Source organism: Prenolepis imparis, unplaced genomic scaffold, assembly GCF_030444845.1.
Source record: "Prenolepis imparis isolate NDT839.2.m4 unplaced genomic scaffold, iyPreImpa1.0 SCAF_15, whole genome shotgun sequence".
In the NCBI taxonomy this organism is placed as follows: Eukaryota; Metazoa; Arthropoda; class Insecta; order Hymenoptera; family Formicidae; genus Prenolepis; species Prenolepis imparis.
In genome coordinates this window covers 970,608-988,806 of record NW_028141173.1, presented here as the reverse complement: position 1 = coordinate 988,806, position 18,199 = coordinate 970,608, and the positions used below count along the sequence as shown (strand labels likewise).

General features: G+C 35.8%; 2 protein-coding genes across 11 annotated transcripts in view; one reads left to right on the top strand and one right to left on the bottom strand.

The window, feature by feature from the left end:
* LOC145946351 (uncharacterized) overlaps positions 1-14,293 on the bottom strand; it is a 31,668-nt gene extending 17,375 nt beyond the window's left edge. For 5 of the 10 annotated variants that reach the window (XR_014427039.1, XR_014427038.1, XR_014427040.1 and 2 more), the window contains exons 1-4: positions 14,181-14,293; positions 12,473-12,706; positions 5,233-5,717; positions 2,310-2,442 (exon numbers count right to left, since the gene is read on the bottom strand). Coding sequence is in view for 7 of the 10 variants with exons in the window: in XM_083055956.1 (XP_082912082.1) it covers positions 2,310-2,442; positions 5,233-5,292 (193 nt within the window). In the remaining 3 variants the exon portion in view is untranslated. Of the gene's footprint in view, positions 1-2,309; positions 2,443-5,232; positions 5,718-9,451; positions 9,705-12,472; positions 12,707-14,180 lie in introns of those variants that run through there. The other 5 variants (XM_083055961.1, XM_083055959.1, XM_083055962.1 and 2 more) reach the window with 3 other exon arrangements.
* Positions 14,294-14,645: 352 nt separating this feature from the next.
* Positions 14,646-17,797, top strand: LOC145946350 (dnaJ homolog subfamily C member 11). The gene is made up of 8 exons (XM_083055955.1): positions 14,646-14,815; positions 15,272-15,401; positions 15,644-15,887; positions 16,014-16,327; positions 16,422-16,629; positions 16,713-17,274; positions 17,418-17,547; positions 17,636-17,797. Exons 1-8 carry the CDS (start codon positions 14,744-14,746, stop codon positions 17,656-17,658), a joined length of 1,683 nt encoding a protein of 560 aa, XP_082912081.1. The 5' UTR covers positions 14,646-14,743; the 3' UTR covers positions 17,659-17,797.
* The last annotated feature ends 402 nt before the right edge of the window (positions 17,798-18,199 follow it).

Here is an 18,199-nt window from a genome sequence, read left to right as displayed (position 1 = left end):
CTGAAAAGCACGCGCAGCCTTCCCAGATTAGCCATCATAACTCTTGCGGACGAGTGCTCTAAACACCCCGATATCCACCCGAGAACACGAGAAACGCTCGTTATTTTTTGTCTCCTGTCTCAGCATTTCGTTCCCGACCGCCTTTAGAGATCCTTTTCCCCTCCGCGACACTGTCTTCTTTCTTGTCTCATAATCACTGTTCTCGTGTAACAATCTTTAGGGCGAGTCGCAATGTTTTTAAACGTCGCGTATCACCGGCGCGTAACCATGGGTCGTTAAATGACATAATCGAGAGGGAAAGAGAGAGATTGGATTGACAGAAATATAAAAAACATGAAAAGAAAAGATAATTCGCGACAGATTAACGAATCTTTATTTTTTTTAACTCGGTATAAAAACAAAAGCTCTTCGTTTACTTCATAAACTCAGAGTGCATTACAAGTGATCATATATATCGACGTTAGTTTTTTTTTTTTTTTATCATATAACTATTTTCCACCGCATTTTTAATATTCTATTCAATATTTATTATTTAAAATATCAAATGTAATGTATTTTATTATTTAATATTAAATTTGTAATACTAAATTCGATACTAAATATAATATGTTACCCTCTCTTTCTCTCTCCATTCTCTATACGAGAAATATATTAAATTTAATACCAACAATAATAAATATGACAGTTTACATCAACATTGATTATCGAATATTACGAATTTATAACGCGAGAATTTTCGCGAAAGTTCCTTTATCTTTTGATTCATCGAATAAGTATCTCGCAACTGTTGCGCGAGTCTCTGTCTCTGATAGAGCCTTATCTTCGAGAGAGAACGAAGGCTAACTAAGAAACTATTAACGATTAGACGATGCGCACACACCAATATGTATATATATATATATATATATATATGCGTAACACACCGGGGACATCGATATCCGTCTAAGATTTCAGCCCTGTAAGAGGCCGACGTGCGTTTAATCGGGACCAAGCGGGAGCCGTGTCGGCGAGGTCGTATCTCGGTCTATCTATCTATCCGGACATTCAGCGATTAGCGAATAATAAAGTCCGGTAACACGATCCCGACGACGAAGGAGCTGCGCGCTTATCGCGCTTTTCTTTCTCTCTCTTTCTCTTTTATCCTCTCCGTAGAGGTTCCTTGCCGATCGTTCATGACGATGACCTACGGAAAGACGAGCCTCGGGCAATCGCGTATGCCTATACCGGCGATATAGTCGACCACCGTCGAGGGAGAGACCGTCTCGATGTCCCGTCGAAAAGTCAAGAGCGAGAGAAACGCGCACAAACACGTGCTCGGATCATTTGACAGCGATAATACGAATCCTTCGACGCGCAAATCTCGATATGTCAAACTTTCAAAGAGGGATATATGATTACGGAAGAGAAATTATTAGTTTATCGCGAATAAGATGACTTTAATTATTTATAGCTTCATCTTGCATCTCGAATGGAAAAATTTGAATCTCTATTATCTAATACAGTAATGTGTATCAATAGTTTATCTTCGCTCTATTCACGTCAATCTTAAATAAGTCCGATTTATTAAATTTCGAAAGTCAGACATAGTATATATTGATAAACCGGTCGATTAAATCGTCGAAACGTTAATCATCAAATCGCGTTTCGTCACCGCGAGATAAATGACGAGATATTTCTCGACGCCCCGCGGAATTATAGAAGCGCGACGACAATTTCGTCTCGGCCAATGTGAGAAGACTATATAATCGCCATAGAGAGACGAGAGAGATAAAACGTGTGACTAAATGCCGCGCGGAAACATTGAGGATTTTCTCTCTTCCTCTCTCTTTTCTTCTTATACGCCACGCAGGCCTCTCGCAGTATATCATTCCTTCTCCTTTTCTCTCTCTCTCCGAGGAAAGCCGTCGGTCTCGTCGTCGTTTTCTCGCGGAGAAACCTCGGTGGCCCTCTCTCGCGACGACGACACTCTCAGCGTTCCCGAGACTACAGTTTTGTATTATTAGAACGCAGCCTTTAGCAACAACCCGCTTTTTCTTCTTTCGAAACACCGCCGTGTGTGTTTGAGGATTCGTTCGGCAAAAGAATTGCCACTTTGATTCTTCACTTTTTTTTCATTCGATTAATTAGAGTTCATGTAAAAATTTCGATGAAACATATTTTCTCCTTGTCGCTTTTAATTGAGGAATCCCCGACAAATAAAAATAAATCGAGCGTTTTTTTTCCCCTAGGCTCATCGCATAATATTTGGAGGTATTTAAATTTTTGGCCGCAAAATACGCGACAGAAATGATGATGAAGAGGGCACATACCTTGATGAAGAGGTGGTAAGGGTGACGGCGGCGATAGCTGAAACGGTTCCTGTTTGATCTTTAAAGAATGTGGGGAATCCTGCATACCACCAAGTCCTGTGCTGCCCAGATTGCCATTCCCCTGCTGCAGCTCCTGAAAAGATCAAATTCATGAAATCTTCCGTTCTATTCCAGTTTTCTTGCGAAAAACTTCATCTTAATAAATGAGCAAAAAAATATAATTGAAAATAATTCTACTCAATTAAGTGTGTCGATTGTTTGTATTAAATTTTGGAATTCTCAGGAAAATTATTTTAAAAAATCATTGCAACAAGGTGGAACTTATTATTAAATTATTTCAATTAAAAATATATACCGAAAAAATCTAATTATATTCCACCGAAGTGATTCAATAGAAGAATTAAAATTATTCCGCGAAATGAGACAGAGATTCGCAAAGGGGAAAACGTCTTGGATAAAGGATGGCACATCGACAAGGTAAATTCACGTCACCCTAAAATATTCTCCTACACAACATAGTTGTAATAGAGTCCGAGCGACGGAGGTAAACGAACCGAGAAATCACCGACGAACGGCAAGAATAAAGAAGTTCTCTTGACGAAGAGAAGAGAAAGAGAAAGAGAGAGTTGGGTAGGCCAAAAGACTTTTGGCTTGGTGCTTGCGATGTTTGAAGTGCCGTCACCGGAAGCTTACAAACACCGACTCGGTGTTGTGACATCGTATTATGCCGGGGCGAAACTTACGGTCTCGCTAGATCGTTAATTTGCGATCCGGTTTTACGAGGCTCCTAGGTATTAGCTTCGCGAATCGTCGAGTCGCAAAACACACCATTGATCTTTAAATCGTCAAAAAGCTAATTAGATATATTTAACGATTTACGCGATTTGCCGGATGTCTTTAATTCTTTCCTTTATTTTGACATACAACATAAAGATCATTTTACTAATTTATTTATATGATTTTTATAAAGATAAATAGACATATATTCATATTGCTTATATCATATCTTTGCTAAATTATTATATCTACTTTCAATTTTTTTCATGTATGAATAACAATTTTTTTAAAGAGTTGCTACAGCTATACTTGACTATCGAATTATGTTGCAAATGGCACAATAATAGATTATTTGGAATAGATAGGATAATAGGATATTTATAATTTTTAAATTTGACTTTCTTGAAAATAATTCATTATATCAAAAAAGTTTTGCGCAAATTATTTTATTGCGAGTTTTCTGCAACTTTTTATCACGTAAAAAAATTCCAAAAACTTATTTCCGGTCAAGATTTGCAGTCACAATCTTCTTATACGCTTGAAAAAATGCTCAAAAAAATGTGAAGAATCACGAGAGATCGACATGACGGACACGGATCAACGACACGACGGAATGACGATAAAAAGTCGCTATCATTATTTTTCGTGCATTACTGTTGTCGAAAGAGTAAATAAACTCAGGAAATATACGAGATATTTATTTTTAATCGTTTAAAAAGAAAACATACGCAATAATTTTATCAATGATTCTTGATATTTTTTATTAAAAAAAAAATCTATTCCAAATCAAAGAAGACGCCAGTGTGTTCAAATATGTATAATAATAAACATATAAAATTTAATTCTCATTACATAATATCATGCAGTCAATCATAAAATTAATCAAACATAAAATATTTTATTTAAGAATTTTAAGGAATTTTTCAATATGAAATTCTTTAAATAAATAATAAAATCTGAAGATTCCAAAAAGAATGAATTCGTCCATTTATCACTAAAAGCTATATATAGAGCATTAGAGGACCGACGAAATTTCGTTCATTTTTAGCGAATACGAATAAAATAAAAGATTTGACATTCGTCCTTTTGAGTTTAATCTTCATCAAAATCCTTAAAGACTCGAATGGTCGAACAAGCGAATCAACGAGCGGACAGTAATCAGAGTTGTCATCGATTTTTAGCTCATGTTCGCAAAGTCGCGTTAGCAAACTGATAGATGGAATGATCGTTCGATAACCCACTTTTAATCCATTCAGCGATGGAAACGAACAACGCGATAATGTCACGCCGATGCTGAAATCTGTCAATGACGACGGGATAATAACTCCTTGCTTAAATTCATTTAGTAACACTATTTCAAAGAGAAAGATTCTATTTAGCTATACTTTCTACATTTTATTCTCTTCGTTATTCCTATCTACAAAGATTGAGATATTTGTTAATTTAGGTAAAATAAGAGAATGTCTAATAAAATTCGATAAAATATACTCTCGATAAAATTGCAAGATTGTCGCAGAATAAATCTTAACTGGCGCTCGCGAGTCGTTGTGAAATTTTCGAGATCACGACCTTCCGACTCTTTTCCCTTTCGTTCCCCTGTTGAAAGATAAGCGTATATGACGCTAAAGTCGATGATCGTTCTCTCACGTCGTGTATGTTTCGCGAAACGAGGAAAAACCACATGAAAAAACAAATAACTAGAAGAAAGATTGCCGAAACAAGTCTTACAAATGTAGATAGAATAATAAGTTCGTAAACTGTACATTAGTCATACAGTTGTTCATTATTACTTGAAATGAAATCACGAAGATATTAGTATTTCGCTCTATTCTATGATATTTTAACTAATTTTGAATAATCTTCATTCTCTCAAATTCACGAATATTTTTTCATCATATATGCCAATTATTTTTTCAAAAATATTTTATATTTTGCATTTTATATTTTATGTATTGTGTGCGCAAATTGATACTTTTCTTACAAGCATTAGCCGTGAATATAATCTATTATAATAAAAACGACAATAATAAAATTAAGAAACCATGAATGATTCTTTATTTTAGAATTTCTTTTGGACCTTACTGTTAAATCCATTAAACTCCAACCATTTTTTAACAAAAAAAATTATTGGATTTTATTTACTTACCCCAGAAACAGGAATGATGTGCGAAACCATCCTGGACCTGTCCACGGACGTATAATTCATAAAGGAGTTGACCGTCGCCGCTGCATTTACACGATGCTGTTGCTGCTGCAACTCTACCCAATCACCGGGTAGACTCTCCACAATTGCCGCAATCGCCGACGGCTTCGACACGAATCAGGTTCAATAATCCTCCCAAGATATCGCCAGATTTTTAGTGTTCGAAATTTTATTTCACTGACATTTCAAAGTTGGGCGATCGCTTGTATGTATTTTATGCTCTCAAAACTGTTTAAAGTAGGCAAAACACTCGTTTTCACATCGGCAGCATAATTCACATAATATTATAGGTCATTAAAGAGAGTTTACGATGTAATGAAAAAATATATCGCAAGAATGATATTGCGATCTTGCATCTTCGAGAAGAATTGTTTATGGCAATTGGACACGAAAACTTCAAGACGTCTTGAATCGGAGTTTAGAAAGATCTGTAACAGAGTAAGCGTGCATATTCTATATGAATTCTTGTAATACAAGAGAAAAAGAGAAAAAATGAGAATTGAAAATAAATAACTAAATTGATTATTTAGATATGTGTAATGTGTGGTATTTAATTAGAAATAAGATTTTTGAAAAATAATATAAAATTTCAAAAAGCACAATTTAATAGAAATTTTGATTTACACAGTTTCGACAAGTGAAACCAAATAGAAAACATTGTTATAATTTTCTAAAATATTATACCATATTTGTATCATAAAACATATAATAAAATAATAATAATAATATATGTATTATTTTCACAAATATATTTGAATAATATGTAGTAAATCAAAATTTATTATATATTGTATATTATGGAATATTATGAATCACTTTTAGATTATTTATAATCAGTTTATATTATTATTTATGATTGCCGAAAATTATTATTTATCCCTACGGCAATTGTGTATAATCATTCATTTATCAAAATCTCTGTAATATATTTACATACATACACACACATATCTGAATAATATATATATATATATATACATAAATGAGTTACAATACTTGTAAATTTGATCTTTATCACTTGTCAGCTGTCTGAAGTATTGTAATTGATATATGAGCGTTTACAGTCTAAAACACCGATGTAAAAAAAGCTGATGCAATCATTAATGTAATTCCATGCCGAATTAAGTCAGCTGATTCATCGGAAATTTCATACGTTATCAATTTTATGTATCAAAAAATAGAATCTCGACTGTACACAGTCTCTTACAATTAACGAGAGATCAACTACTTTAAAACTATCAGATTAAGAGGGAGGAAAAAAAGATAACGTCTACCTCTCTACATAAAATAAATCTAATTGACGGACGTCGTCCGCTACTTTTGGGTATCAGTAGACATCCTGTTCTATCGCGTCGAAATCTGTTGCCGGTACAACGTCGACAAGAGGAAGTCGATGTTTCCCGACACCGGGAGACAGAACAAAGGTCGAGACAGCTTTTAAACATATCCTCGATATCGAAACCCGGGTTCTAATGTGTTCTAAACGACAGTGACACAGTGCTCGACCGTCAGCGTCCGTCGGTCGGTAGGTCGGTCGGTCGTCGCATTATGTATTTTCATTTAGAAGAGTGTCGTCTATCTCTATAATCGCCGCCGACTCTCTTGGGTTGATTTCCTCGGCGAGGATGATGAGCGCGCAGCAGCTGAACACTTAACGCCCTTACATAAAGCTTACGAAGGAAGGAGCAAAGGGGCTCTCCGGGGACTCATCGGGACTTCCGCCGGCGACGACGGAACTCTTCTCCGTCTGATCGCGCCAACCTCGATGTTTACGATTTTTACGGTCGTTTCCCCTTTTTAATAGCCGGTCTCGCTCTCTCTGTGAGATGTCCTACAAATATCTTTAGACAATTTTTAGACGCGAGTCGCGATTATGCGAGTTAATGAAGCGGGTTTATCAATCATTCGCACAGTTAATCGGGCTGGAGATATTTATATATCTGTTGACGGGCGATCGTTTCTTCCCCTTGCTCTTTCCAGACCTCATCTCTTTCTCCCCCTCAATCTTTCTTTCGCCGATTAGATTGTGTGTTTGTTAGGCGACATTATGTATTTTTGTATATCCACTAATTCGTAATCCGTTGTAATTATGTTACGTTTGCAATGAAAGATCTGTTTTCTGTGTGAGAGGTCGTGAATGATAAGAAATATGTAAACATTATATTAATCAGAACGGGCTCTTGACATTTACGCGTTTTTCGAGCTTATTATATATATACAAACTTTCAATTTCTAAATAACTACAAAGCTAAAAAAATATTTTATGCCAACAATTAAATTTCAATATCTCAAAGTATACCTATATAAACTTTGAGGGTTTCAGAAAGTTTCTTTTTTGTAATATTTCAATAGACATTCTCCGTTTATAATTTTCGAAAAATAAATTGCCGATCTCGAAAATTTATCGAGTAGACTATCGCGATGTCTTTGCAAAAGTGTCGAGTAAATAAAGTAAAATGAAATAATAGGAAACAGAACCAATATTTAGAAAATCAAGATCGAGTAAGAATATCGATTGCGCATCCACAAATACAGATATGGTATTGAATCTTAATCAAGTGCGGGCGTACTCGGAATTTGAAATCTTTGCTGCGTACGCTAAGAGATTATTCGACAATTTATTTTCGAGAAATAATATACCGTCTCGTTGCGCGTAATAATTTATTTTTTTATAGTGTAAGCGTGTGTTTCGGTCCAAATGATGCACATACGCATTGATTTTATAGCTGGATTCACGTGAATAATATCTCTCTTTCGAGAGAGAGAGAGAGAGAGAGAGGGAGGGAGGGAGAGAAAGAAAGAGAGAGGCGGCGCCGATCAGCCGCGATACGCCGATTCTTTTTTCCGCTTGACGGAGAAAAATCGCGCTTATCTCCGCGCGCGAGAAGAAGAAATATTTATCTCGCGGTGTTTAGTAAACACCGTGTCGGGCCCCTACAAATCGTCGACCGATCGCGGACCGAAGTTTACAAACTTTACGACGATCTCGCGCGCAGCGCCGGGAGAGAGGAGTCTTTAAGATAGTCAAAAAATGTTATACAAAACCGGCGGCACGCGATGAGTCGCGCGAGACTCGCGACTTACTTCTTTCACACACGCCAGAATGCGATAATAATTTCATTCATCTCATAAGTACCTCTCGCGTATTGTCTTTTTTTCCTCTCTCTCTTTTTTTCATCCGAGCTTGACGTTGTCATTTCGCATTTCGCATCTCGAATTGACGAACGTGTCTTTCGAACAATTCAATTAATAAACTTGTTTGGAAACAATTAAAAGAGTTTATACAATTATTTAATTGACTGTGGATATATATAATTAATGTAACTTTGCGTGAAAGTAAGATATTATTTTCTAAATCGTAATATTTTTTATAATATAGATTCTATATCATAGAGGACAGATAATTACAATCAACTGATACAATTAATATTAATAGATATTAGAAATGAACTCTCTATTAGCAAATTTGATTCTATTAATGCGAAATTGCATCAGTCATAAATTAATCATAAATTATAAAAATACGAATGGTAATTTTTACACGTGTAAAAATTAACGAGTTGAAAAGATTGAATATTTTACCATTCTTTACTTCACACAATTGTATAATTTTGATATAAACGCATATTACAAGTGTTTTTCAATCAAATAAAATTACATCCGCCGTCGCTGAGCGACGTCAAGCTCGTCAACCTAAAAGTTGAGCTAACCGAAAATCTTTTCATATTCTTTGTATGTCGAACGAGACGAATATATTCTTATATCTTATCTTTAACGAAAAGAGGAGAAAATATGTGCGAAGAGCGCAATTAAAAGCAACAGATTTATGACTAGCTAGAATAAATATAACTTTGAGATATATTACAAAATTTAATTGAACGCATTGATGTGCGTAAAAAGGCAAATTTACCGAAGCACATAAAGCATTATCTTTATCACCGTTGAGATTTCTGTACAGTAGTTTTTTATTCGCATGGCACGCACACACATACACACACATCGATGCCATCCAACCGAATTCGCCGTTATTCAAATAACAATTTAACGAAAGGTTAGGGAGAAATTCTTGTCGCCAAAAACGCTTGGAAGATGCGTACGAAGAATCATATCGCGATCGTATAATCGATAAGAAGAAAAACGGCCATCGTATCGTATTCGTTACCTGCTTACTGCTCCTTCGGAAATTCTTGGAACGGTTCGTCGAATTCCTTTTGCTCGGTAATCACTTTAATCGCGTTCTCCTGCTCGCGCGCGAGGACGCGAGTTGGCGGATCCGCGCGAGAGACTCCCGAGCTGGAGCCGAGCCCGAGCGAGAATCGAGACACGCGCGAAAACGAGGCAACGGCAACGAGATGAAAACGAGGCGAGACGGAGACTGGGCAGCGAAAGAACGCGGCCGGATTGGCAACCCGCGCGCGCGCCTGTGCGACGCGAATGTAGGCGGAGTCGCGCGCGTTCGCGTCAACTTCAAGCCCTCCTCTCCATGTCTCGATTCAGGCGCGACCGACTCTGGGTGTTCGATAATTTCATGTCATATTTCTACGTCACTAAAAAAACGAAATTTAAAATCAACGTGTACGCTTGCAATTTTTTTCCGGATATTCTATCGTCTTCTCGATTTTCTATTTTTTTAAAGAAGGAATACTCTTTTATGTGTGTATTATTTGCTCTCTCTCTCTCTCTCTCTCTCTCTCTCTCTCTCTCTCTCTCTCTCTCTCTCTCTCTTATCAGTAATATTGTGCGTTTTCCATTTAGCGACACAAGTCGACACAAGCATCATTCTATCTTTGTTCTACATTCTATGAGAACAAAGATAGAATGATGCTTGTGTCAACTTGTGTCACCAAATGGAAAACGCCCATTATATACGTGTCACATGTATGTGATAGATTATTTTTTTAAAACTGTATAGTTTAAGAAAAAAAATATACAAAGTTATGAAAAAAAATAATAATAGAGAGATGTGCTATTTAAAACAATTCACGAAAATATTTAAAGATTAAATTAATATTGTGCTTTCTAGAAACATTTTTACAAGAATTTCACAAAAAATAGAAAATATTTAGGTAAAGAATAATATTTTTTATAAATATTTTTTCATAGCACCTAATGCAATACTCTAAATAATTGTAATTTGCAACTTGCATGTAAATCAGGATTTTTATAATATTAAATAGCATTCTTGGCATTTAAATAAATTAAGTTAAATTAATCAAACTAAGATAAAATACAATTAAAATTAATCGATATTAATCAATATTCATATTACATGTATATCCCTTGAGAAAGAGAGAGAAAGAGGATAAAGTTCCCAAAACTTTAAAATTTTCTAAATGTCGACAATCAAATTTCACGATTAAATGTAATTGTTATAGTAAAAATGTAATCATTGTATTTTTCTCAAATTCTTTTTCAAGAATCTGCGAAATACAGAAAAGCTTATATTTGATCTACGGAAACGAACGTGACAGACCGAATATCGGTCGCGACAGGCAAAGATTATGTAATTACGCTTACGTTGCATTTTACGAACCGCATTAAGCAACTATTGTTTTATTCCATCGCTTAATCATTTATAGAATCGATGTCAAGAATTAAGGTCAAGAGAATGAGACCGATCGTCGAAATTGCTGACCGCACTGTCGAAGATATTAGCACACATACAGTTCAACATTGTTCGTAAAGATATGATTATTCGATAATTAGACTGATTAGCTATAGTTATAATATTTTATATACAGAAAAAAATTTAGAATATATTATGTTATTCATATTAATGTAAAAACAAAATAATAATGTGTAAACTTTAATATATAGAGCCTTAACTTTAAATTTAAATGAATCTTGCAAATTATCAACTTAATCTGTTCTATAACGAATATACATAATACATATATTAAAATTGTGACTAATTAAATTAAATTTTAAAACTCTGAAAGATAGTTTCGGCAAATATAATTGAATATTTTAAATATAATTAATCAATAATGAATCATTTTCAATTGAATGTATTCATACCAAAATGTGCCTGACTCTTTTACTTTAATATAGAATTTTTTTATCCTATCGTATATTTTTTTCTTATCTTTACGAATTCTACGAGATACATCTCTCTTGTCGGACTCTATAACGCAATAAAAGGGACAAGACGAATTACGAAGAAATGATGTGTTGATAAAAAGGAGGCGGCTGCCGATAGCTCGCGAAATGCGTAAATGCTTCGGTGTGAGAGCGGAAGGGGGGGAAGATAAAAACAGAAGTTGCGACGCCATGTTGGGGCGGGCATCCACGAGCTGTTCGAGTCGCGTTATTGGTCGAAGCCTCCTTCTGGACCATCGACTCAGCGCGCACTCGCACTCGATTCCGACAAAGTTTCGCATTCGATTCGCACAGGAGACGAGCAAATCAGGAAAAGAACCAATACGATCTGGCCGTTTAATAAAGAGCTGTCGATTCCGCAAACGCGATCGTGCTATTCTTCCGCTCGCGAGATCTCGATTTAACCGAATGACTCGATTCTGCATCAACAACGTAAAGCCATATACATATATATGTATGAGATTCTTGAATATAATTTGATAAAAATATGTTTAAGAGTGAAAGAATAAGAGAAAAAATGGTTTCCCGAATTGAAACACAATTTAAGATTAATGATGTGTAAAGAATTTAATTTATGTATATTTTTTATGTCATCTTATAAGAAATGCAAGATTAATTAAAGGATTCTTTTTCAGGACTCTAATTGTAAGATTGAAAATTAATTATATGCAAAATACACATATTTGTTATCTTAAAACTCATAAGAAAATTATTTCATTCTAATATTTCATAATTAAAGAACTATATAAGATAGAGAGATCTAGATTCTTTAACGCGCGCAAAACATTTGTATATTATATTTTTAGAGATATTTATTTTTAAAAAGTTTGCCGTCCTTTTTAAGAAAAGAAACAACCGCACCTATTGTACTCTAAATACACGTGTCTCGTCTTAATTACTCACGATTCAGATCGCACCTCGCAGCAGCTTTTCGACGAGGATTTACGGAAATCGCGGATCATACGCGAGTTTGGCGACAGGAACGGAAACAAATGGGAACAACGGTGGTCAAAGCGCGGCCGGATATTTTTCAACAGCTGCAATGGCCGGGTGCGCGAATTGTTGACCAAATGCTGGGACTTACGAACGCCGATGTTGCTGATATAGCGGAGTATTGTTAACCTGGCACAATGACCGTGTTTGGTAACATCAACCGGCCGATCGTGTTCGATTGTTCCTATCGTCTCCTCCTCGTTCCCCTCTGCGGTCTCCATCGTGTGTTATCGTCGACAAGTTGGTCCCTCGACGATTAACTCTTTTTTTCAATCCAGTGTCCATTTTTATATCTTCTTGATTTCCTTGATTTTGATTTCCTTTCCTATAAACACGCGTAATGTTGTAGTAAAGTTTCACAGACACCTGGTGTTGTTGTCTCGATTCTTACGTTTCTAAAATTTATATGGCATTCGATATTACATTTTCATATAAAAAAATCTCGAGTATATATTCTAAGTTTATTTAACAAAGCGGGCAATATATATACAGCGGATCAAATGTATTTGCATCTCTCAGCGCGAACGAATTGGTTATCAAAAAGCGATAAATCGCGTAACCAAGGAGCCTTTTTATTCCTTGCCAAGAGAACGAACGAAGAAACAGGAGAAGGAGTCCCTGTTTTGATTAGGCAATGTCAAAGCAAACTGCCTCTCTCGACCCGGACTGGACCTCTCTTTCTCCTCCCCTCGTCCTCTTACACCCTTTCTCTCGTGCTCGAGTCTAACCCCCGGTCGGTTTTACTGCCGTTTTATAGTCGTTCGTTTGTCGCGGCAGAGGCGAGACAGGAGCGATTACCACGCGGTCACGTTCCGTGCAAGACGTTATAGTTGCGGGAGTATAGTCGTGACTGTATAGAAGCACCATTTCGTCTTCTCTCGTCTCGCCTTTGAAACGCTCTCTCTTACAGGATTAACAATTATTTTTCAATGTTACACTTTCTTTTGCAAAACGCCCTGCATCTACAAAATTTTGCATATAGCGATTGTCATCCTTCGAAATTACATATCTTATAACAATAAAATAATTAAAACGAATGAGAGAAGATAATCTAATTGAATATCTGATTTAACCTAACTCTTCATATGACTAATAAGTTTTAAGATTCTTGAATTTATCGTATTTGTCTTCCCATTTTGACATTTCTCTAATAATATATAATATATAATAAATAAATAAATTTGAACAATTCTACATAACATTCTATATAATGCACTACATAGGTGTCTTAGGGTGAAACTTAGGTATAGGCAGGTCCTCACGCCTGCGGGAAGAGCCGATCTCGTAAATTACTCGGGTCTAGACGGAGGGTCCCGCCACTCGGAATCCCGTCTCCGACGGCTTCATATTTTAGCGTTGCCACGAGGCGTAAATGTTTACGTAAAAGGCGACCCGCCGTCGCATAATATTACGTTTTACCCGCGACTGTGACGTTGCTTGCACGCGCGCGAAGCCCTTCGTTGCCCTCCACCTCCACGTCCTCTACTCCGCTCGTAAAAATCTCTCCTTCTCTCTCTCTCCTCTTTCTCCTCCTCTCTCCCCGAACGCGATAGATTGCATGGCCAAACAAATAATACAAGACTCCCTTCACGAATAAGTCAATCGCGGAGAAGACCAGAAGCACGTTCTTCGAATCGATCAAAGTGATACTCATTCACTCGTCTTATATTATATATAATTCGTTCCCAATTAAATATATATATTATTCCGTGTAAAGGGATCGAGATGCAAATAATATAGAATAGCTGTAATAATGTAGATGTAATGAACTGAATAAGTTATTTTATATGTATGTATACCTTTTTCACTCGCTGAGTTCGGTGCGAGTTTGAAATTTTAACCGTCAACGAATGAGAAAATCCTCGACTCGCATGAAGTAGATTAAGTAGATAGTAGCTTCCTGTAACCTGTAATTATATTGTAAAAATTAAAATCGAATTCCATTCAATTAACTCTTTGTATTGAATTATATACATACATCAGTGTTATAATGATACTACAGAATTATGTGGAAGTCGATGAGCTAATTAAAAATTATTCGGATATATCGTCCGTTCACGTGCCGTTACTATATTGAAAATAGTAATAGATTTGCCTCTCGCCTCTCATAAATCTGTGTGGCGACACACCGTGGCGACTTTCTGAATTAAATATTTTCATCACGCGATTCTACAGCATCAGGCGCCATCTAGAGAAATGCAGGAAAATCTAGTCGTTTATTGGCTAACCGGCCTGCTGTTATACATGTATATATATGTATCTCAAGTCTGTACCGTAACCTATAAAAAGGTGAGAAAATACAGGCGATCGCGCGATCCTTATCGAGACTCATCGAACGTGGACAAAATTGGCAAGTTTTAAAATGGACGACGAGAGTGATCAGGAAAATACGATCGAGGATGATTATTACACCTTCCTGAACATCCCGAGAAATGTGAGATCCCGTGTTGTAGTTGTCTTTGTAACTTTATTCCGCTTCATAGGAGGTAGAGATCGGTTTCTGGCCCTCCACGTGACATCTTCGTTCTTTTCAATGCTGACGTAATAGCTTCCCCGTTGCAGAAAAAAGGGTTTTTTTCATAATCGGAATACAAATTTTCCGAGAATATTAAAAATCGTTAAAATTAATTAGCAATATAAATCGATAACGTCAATTGCACTTTACCCCCTCGACTTCTTTTCTCAAAATATTCATTAATTTTTCTGTAATATTTTTCTCCTATAAGAGCAACTGTGTTTAATTTTTGCGTTATGAATAAGTGAATATTGCTTGAATCTTCTCTCAATCTTTTCTTTCATCAAATTTATCTTTACCAATTGCTTTGTCATTGCATCATGCAATGATGGATGTACATCATTATATATTTTTTTGTTTATCTTGACATTTCAGGCTAGTCCTGAAGACATTAGCAATGCATATCGTAGACAAAGTAAGCTTTACCATCCTGACAAGCATACAGATCCGGTACTTAAGAAAGAGGCAGAGATTCTTTTTAATCGTACAAAGAAAGCGTACGAAGGTTTGTATTGTAGCTTAATTGCTGATATTTGCATATATTTTATTTCAAGAAACTATCATTATTTTAGAATTATTATTTTGTTGTATTATAACTAATATCTTGAATCTTATTATTATCATATATGACAATTTTAATATAAAATAAAATGTTTGATTGACTTACTTGCAAGTTTCCAAGATATTTTATGTGCATTATTTTTTATTTCTTGTATAATTGTGCAGACTAATACTTGGCTGTTGCAGTGTTAAGTGATCCGCATCAAAGAGCGATTTATGATTCGTTGGGAATCCGTGGATTAGAAACAGAAGGATGGGAAATTGTACAGCGTACAAAAACGCCTCAGGAGATCCGCGAGGAATACGAGAGGCTGGCGAGGGAGAGAGAAGAGAGACGTTTGCAGCAGCACACAAATCCCAAAGGCACTGTAACAGTAAACATTAATGCCACCGATATTTTTAGTAAATACGATGAAGATTACAATAATGGGTGAGATTGATTAATCAAAATTATTGCAATGAGAACTATAATAAAAAGAATTAATAAATATAATTCATTATTCAATAATAAAATTTTGTAACACTTGATTATAAAAGTTATAAACTTTCGTTTCAGCAATGGGTTGTTTTCTTGCATCGAAGTCAGTGGGATGTCATTTGCACAGTCTATCGAGACACCCCTCACTCTGAGGGACACTGTGACTATGTCTGGTCAACTCGGGACTCAAAACGGTACGGGTTCTGGGTCCTTTAACGTTTCGGCGAAACGATTGATATCTTCGAAGGGTTGGGTCGAAGTCGAGATGGGAGCTGGCAATGGCCCAACAATCTCTCTCAAAGGATTTCGCACATTGACGAAACGACTGTTTTGCGACGGGACAACAATGTTGCAATTTACGTCGCATGGCGTGAAAGCTGGATATGTTGGAAGTATGTTAACTTGCATATATACTTTTTAAATTAATAATAACGAAATTTGGGCTCAAGTAATCTAAATTATTACAGAAATATTTTATTTATACAGCTCTTGCAATGCAGTTGGATAAACATACAGTTGGATATCTCACGTACAGAGCTGGCATTCAAGGTGCCATGAGCACCATGATTGTACGAGACACATCCCGATCATACACATCGTTTTCTATACATTTCGGGCTTATACATTCTTTCGTTAGCCTTAACTACACTTATAAAATGGAAGAGAAGCAACTCAAGCTTCGCGGTAGTGTCAAGTTAGTATCGCCGAATGTTGTCGAATTTTATCTCTATCATCGACGAAAAGTTTTGCATGTAATCGATTTCGTATAATTTACAGGGCTGGCACATTTGGCGCGTTTCTCGAATACGGCGCAGAGAAGAAGGTCTCCAAGCACAGTTCGGTTTCTGCAGCTGTGCGGGTCGGCGTGCCAACTGGTGTCACGTTAAAAATTAGACTAAGTCGCGCCGCGCAATCGTATACGTTCCCTATCCACCTATGTGACGAGGTTCTACCAGCTCCCGTCTTTTACGCCACTGTGGCACCTATAATCACTTGGACAGTCATTAAGAAGCTCATAATTGATCCAGTCGTAAAGGAGCGCAAAGAACGTGAAAAGGAGAAACAGAGGGAGCTGAACAAGTCTAGAATGATGGAGAAACAAAGGGAGGCCAAAGCTGCCACTGAACTAATGAAAGAAACTGTCAGCAGGATAAGAGCCGAAGAGGAATCCAAGAAAGGATTAATCATTACCAAAGCCTTATATGGTCGATTTGTTTATCCTCAACAGGATCGAGCTGCGTCGGAGGAGAGCGGACTCAGGGATGAAATGATAGATGTAACAATTCCTCTACAATGCTTAGTCAAGGACTCCAAATTGATTCTACACAAGGCGTCTAAGGTATTAGAATTTTTTTTTGTACTTTTTTGTGCTGTTGAATTTTAGTCTTTTTTGTTTTTAAGTTAATACTGTAATTTAGATTTATAAATCTCCAATTTACTAATTCAGTACATATTAATAATCTTAACTCTATATCTTTGCAGAGCCAATTACCTGGATTTTATGATCCATGTGTGGGAGAAGATAAGCAGCTCTTGGTACAATATCTCTTCCATACTCAAACGCATGAATGTGTTATACATGATGATACACCTCTCAGGATACCAATCTCGTGTAAGACTTTACTTATTTGTTAAAAATAAATTTATATCTAATAATTTAGTATAATAATATATGTGTATATCCTATTTATATGTTTCAGCGCATAAAGTAAATACCACTTGACATATGCGTTCAACATCAAAACCAAGACGCAGTCATCGCAGTCCTCGTCAATGATTGGCATTACTTCAGTGTAGATTTTTGTTCATTCTTTAATTTTATATAAAGGGCAAAAAATATTAAAAGTGTTCATTGATTCTTATGCTTTGTATATTGATATTGTTTTTGTCGTAAAATAGCTTATATTTGAAAATAGCTATGCAATATTTGGAATAGGTCAAGTAAGGTGGAATATGTTTAATTTTGCAAGAGTTAAGCGTCCTGGAGAGGTAATTGTATCATATACATAGATAATTAGTTGTTCTAAAAGAAATTCATACAAACATGTGCAAATGTATATGCATATATTTACACAGATATATGTATATACAAATTTTTAGTTTTATACTATATATATAAACTAAAAATTTGAAGTTAATTTTGGTTTATATTATATATATAAACTAAAAATTTTAAACAGTATATGATTGCGCTATGATAAATTTATTTTGCTCATAGGAATTGTATTCCAGATACCATGTAATGTGGTAAGAGTAAAGCAGAG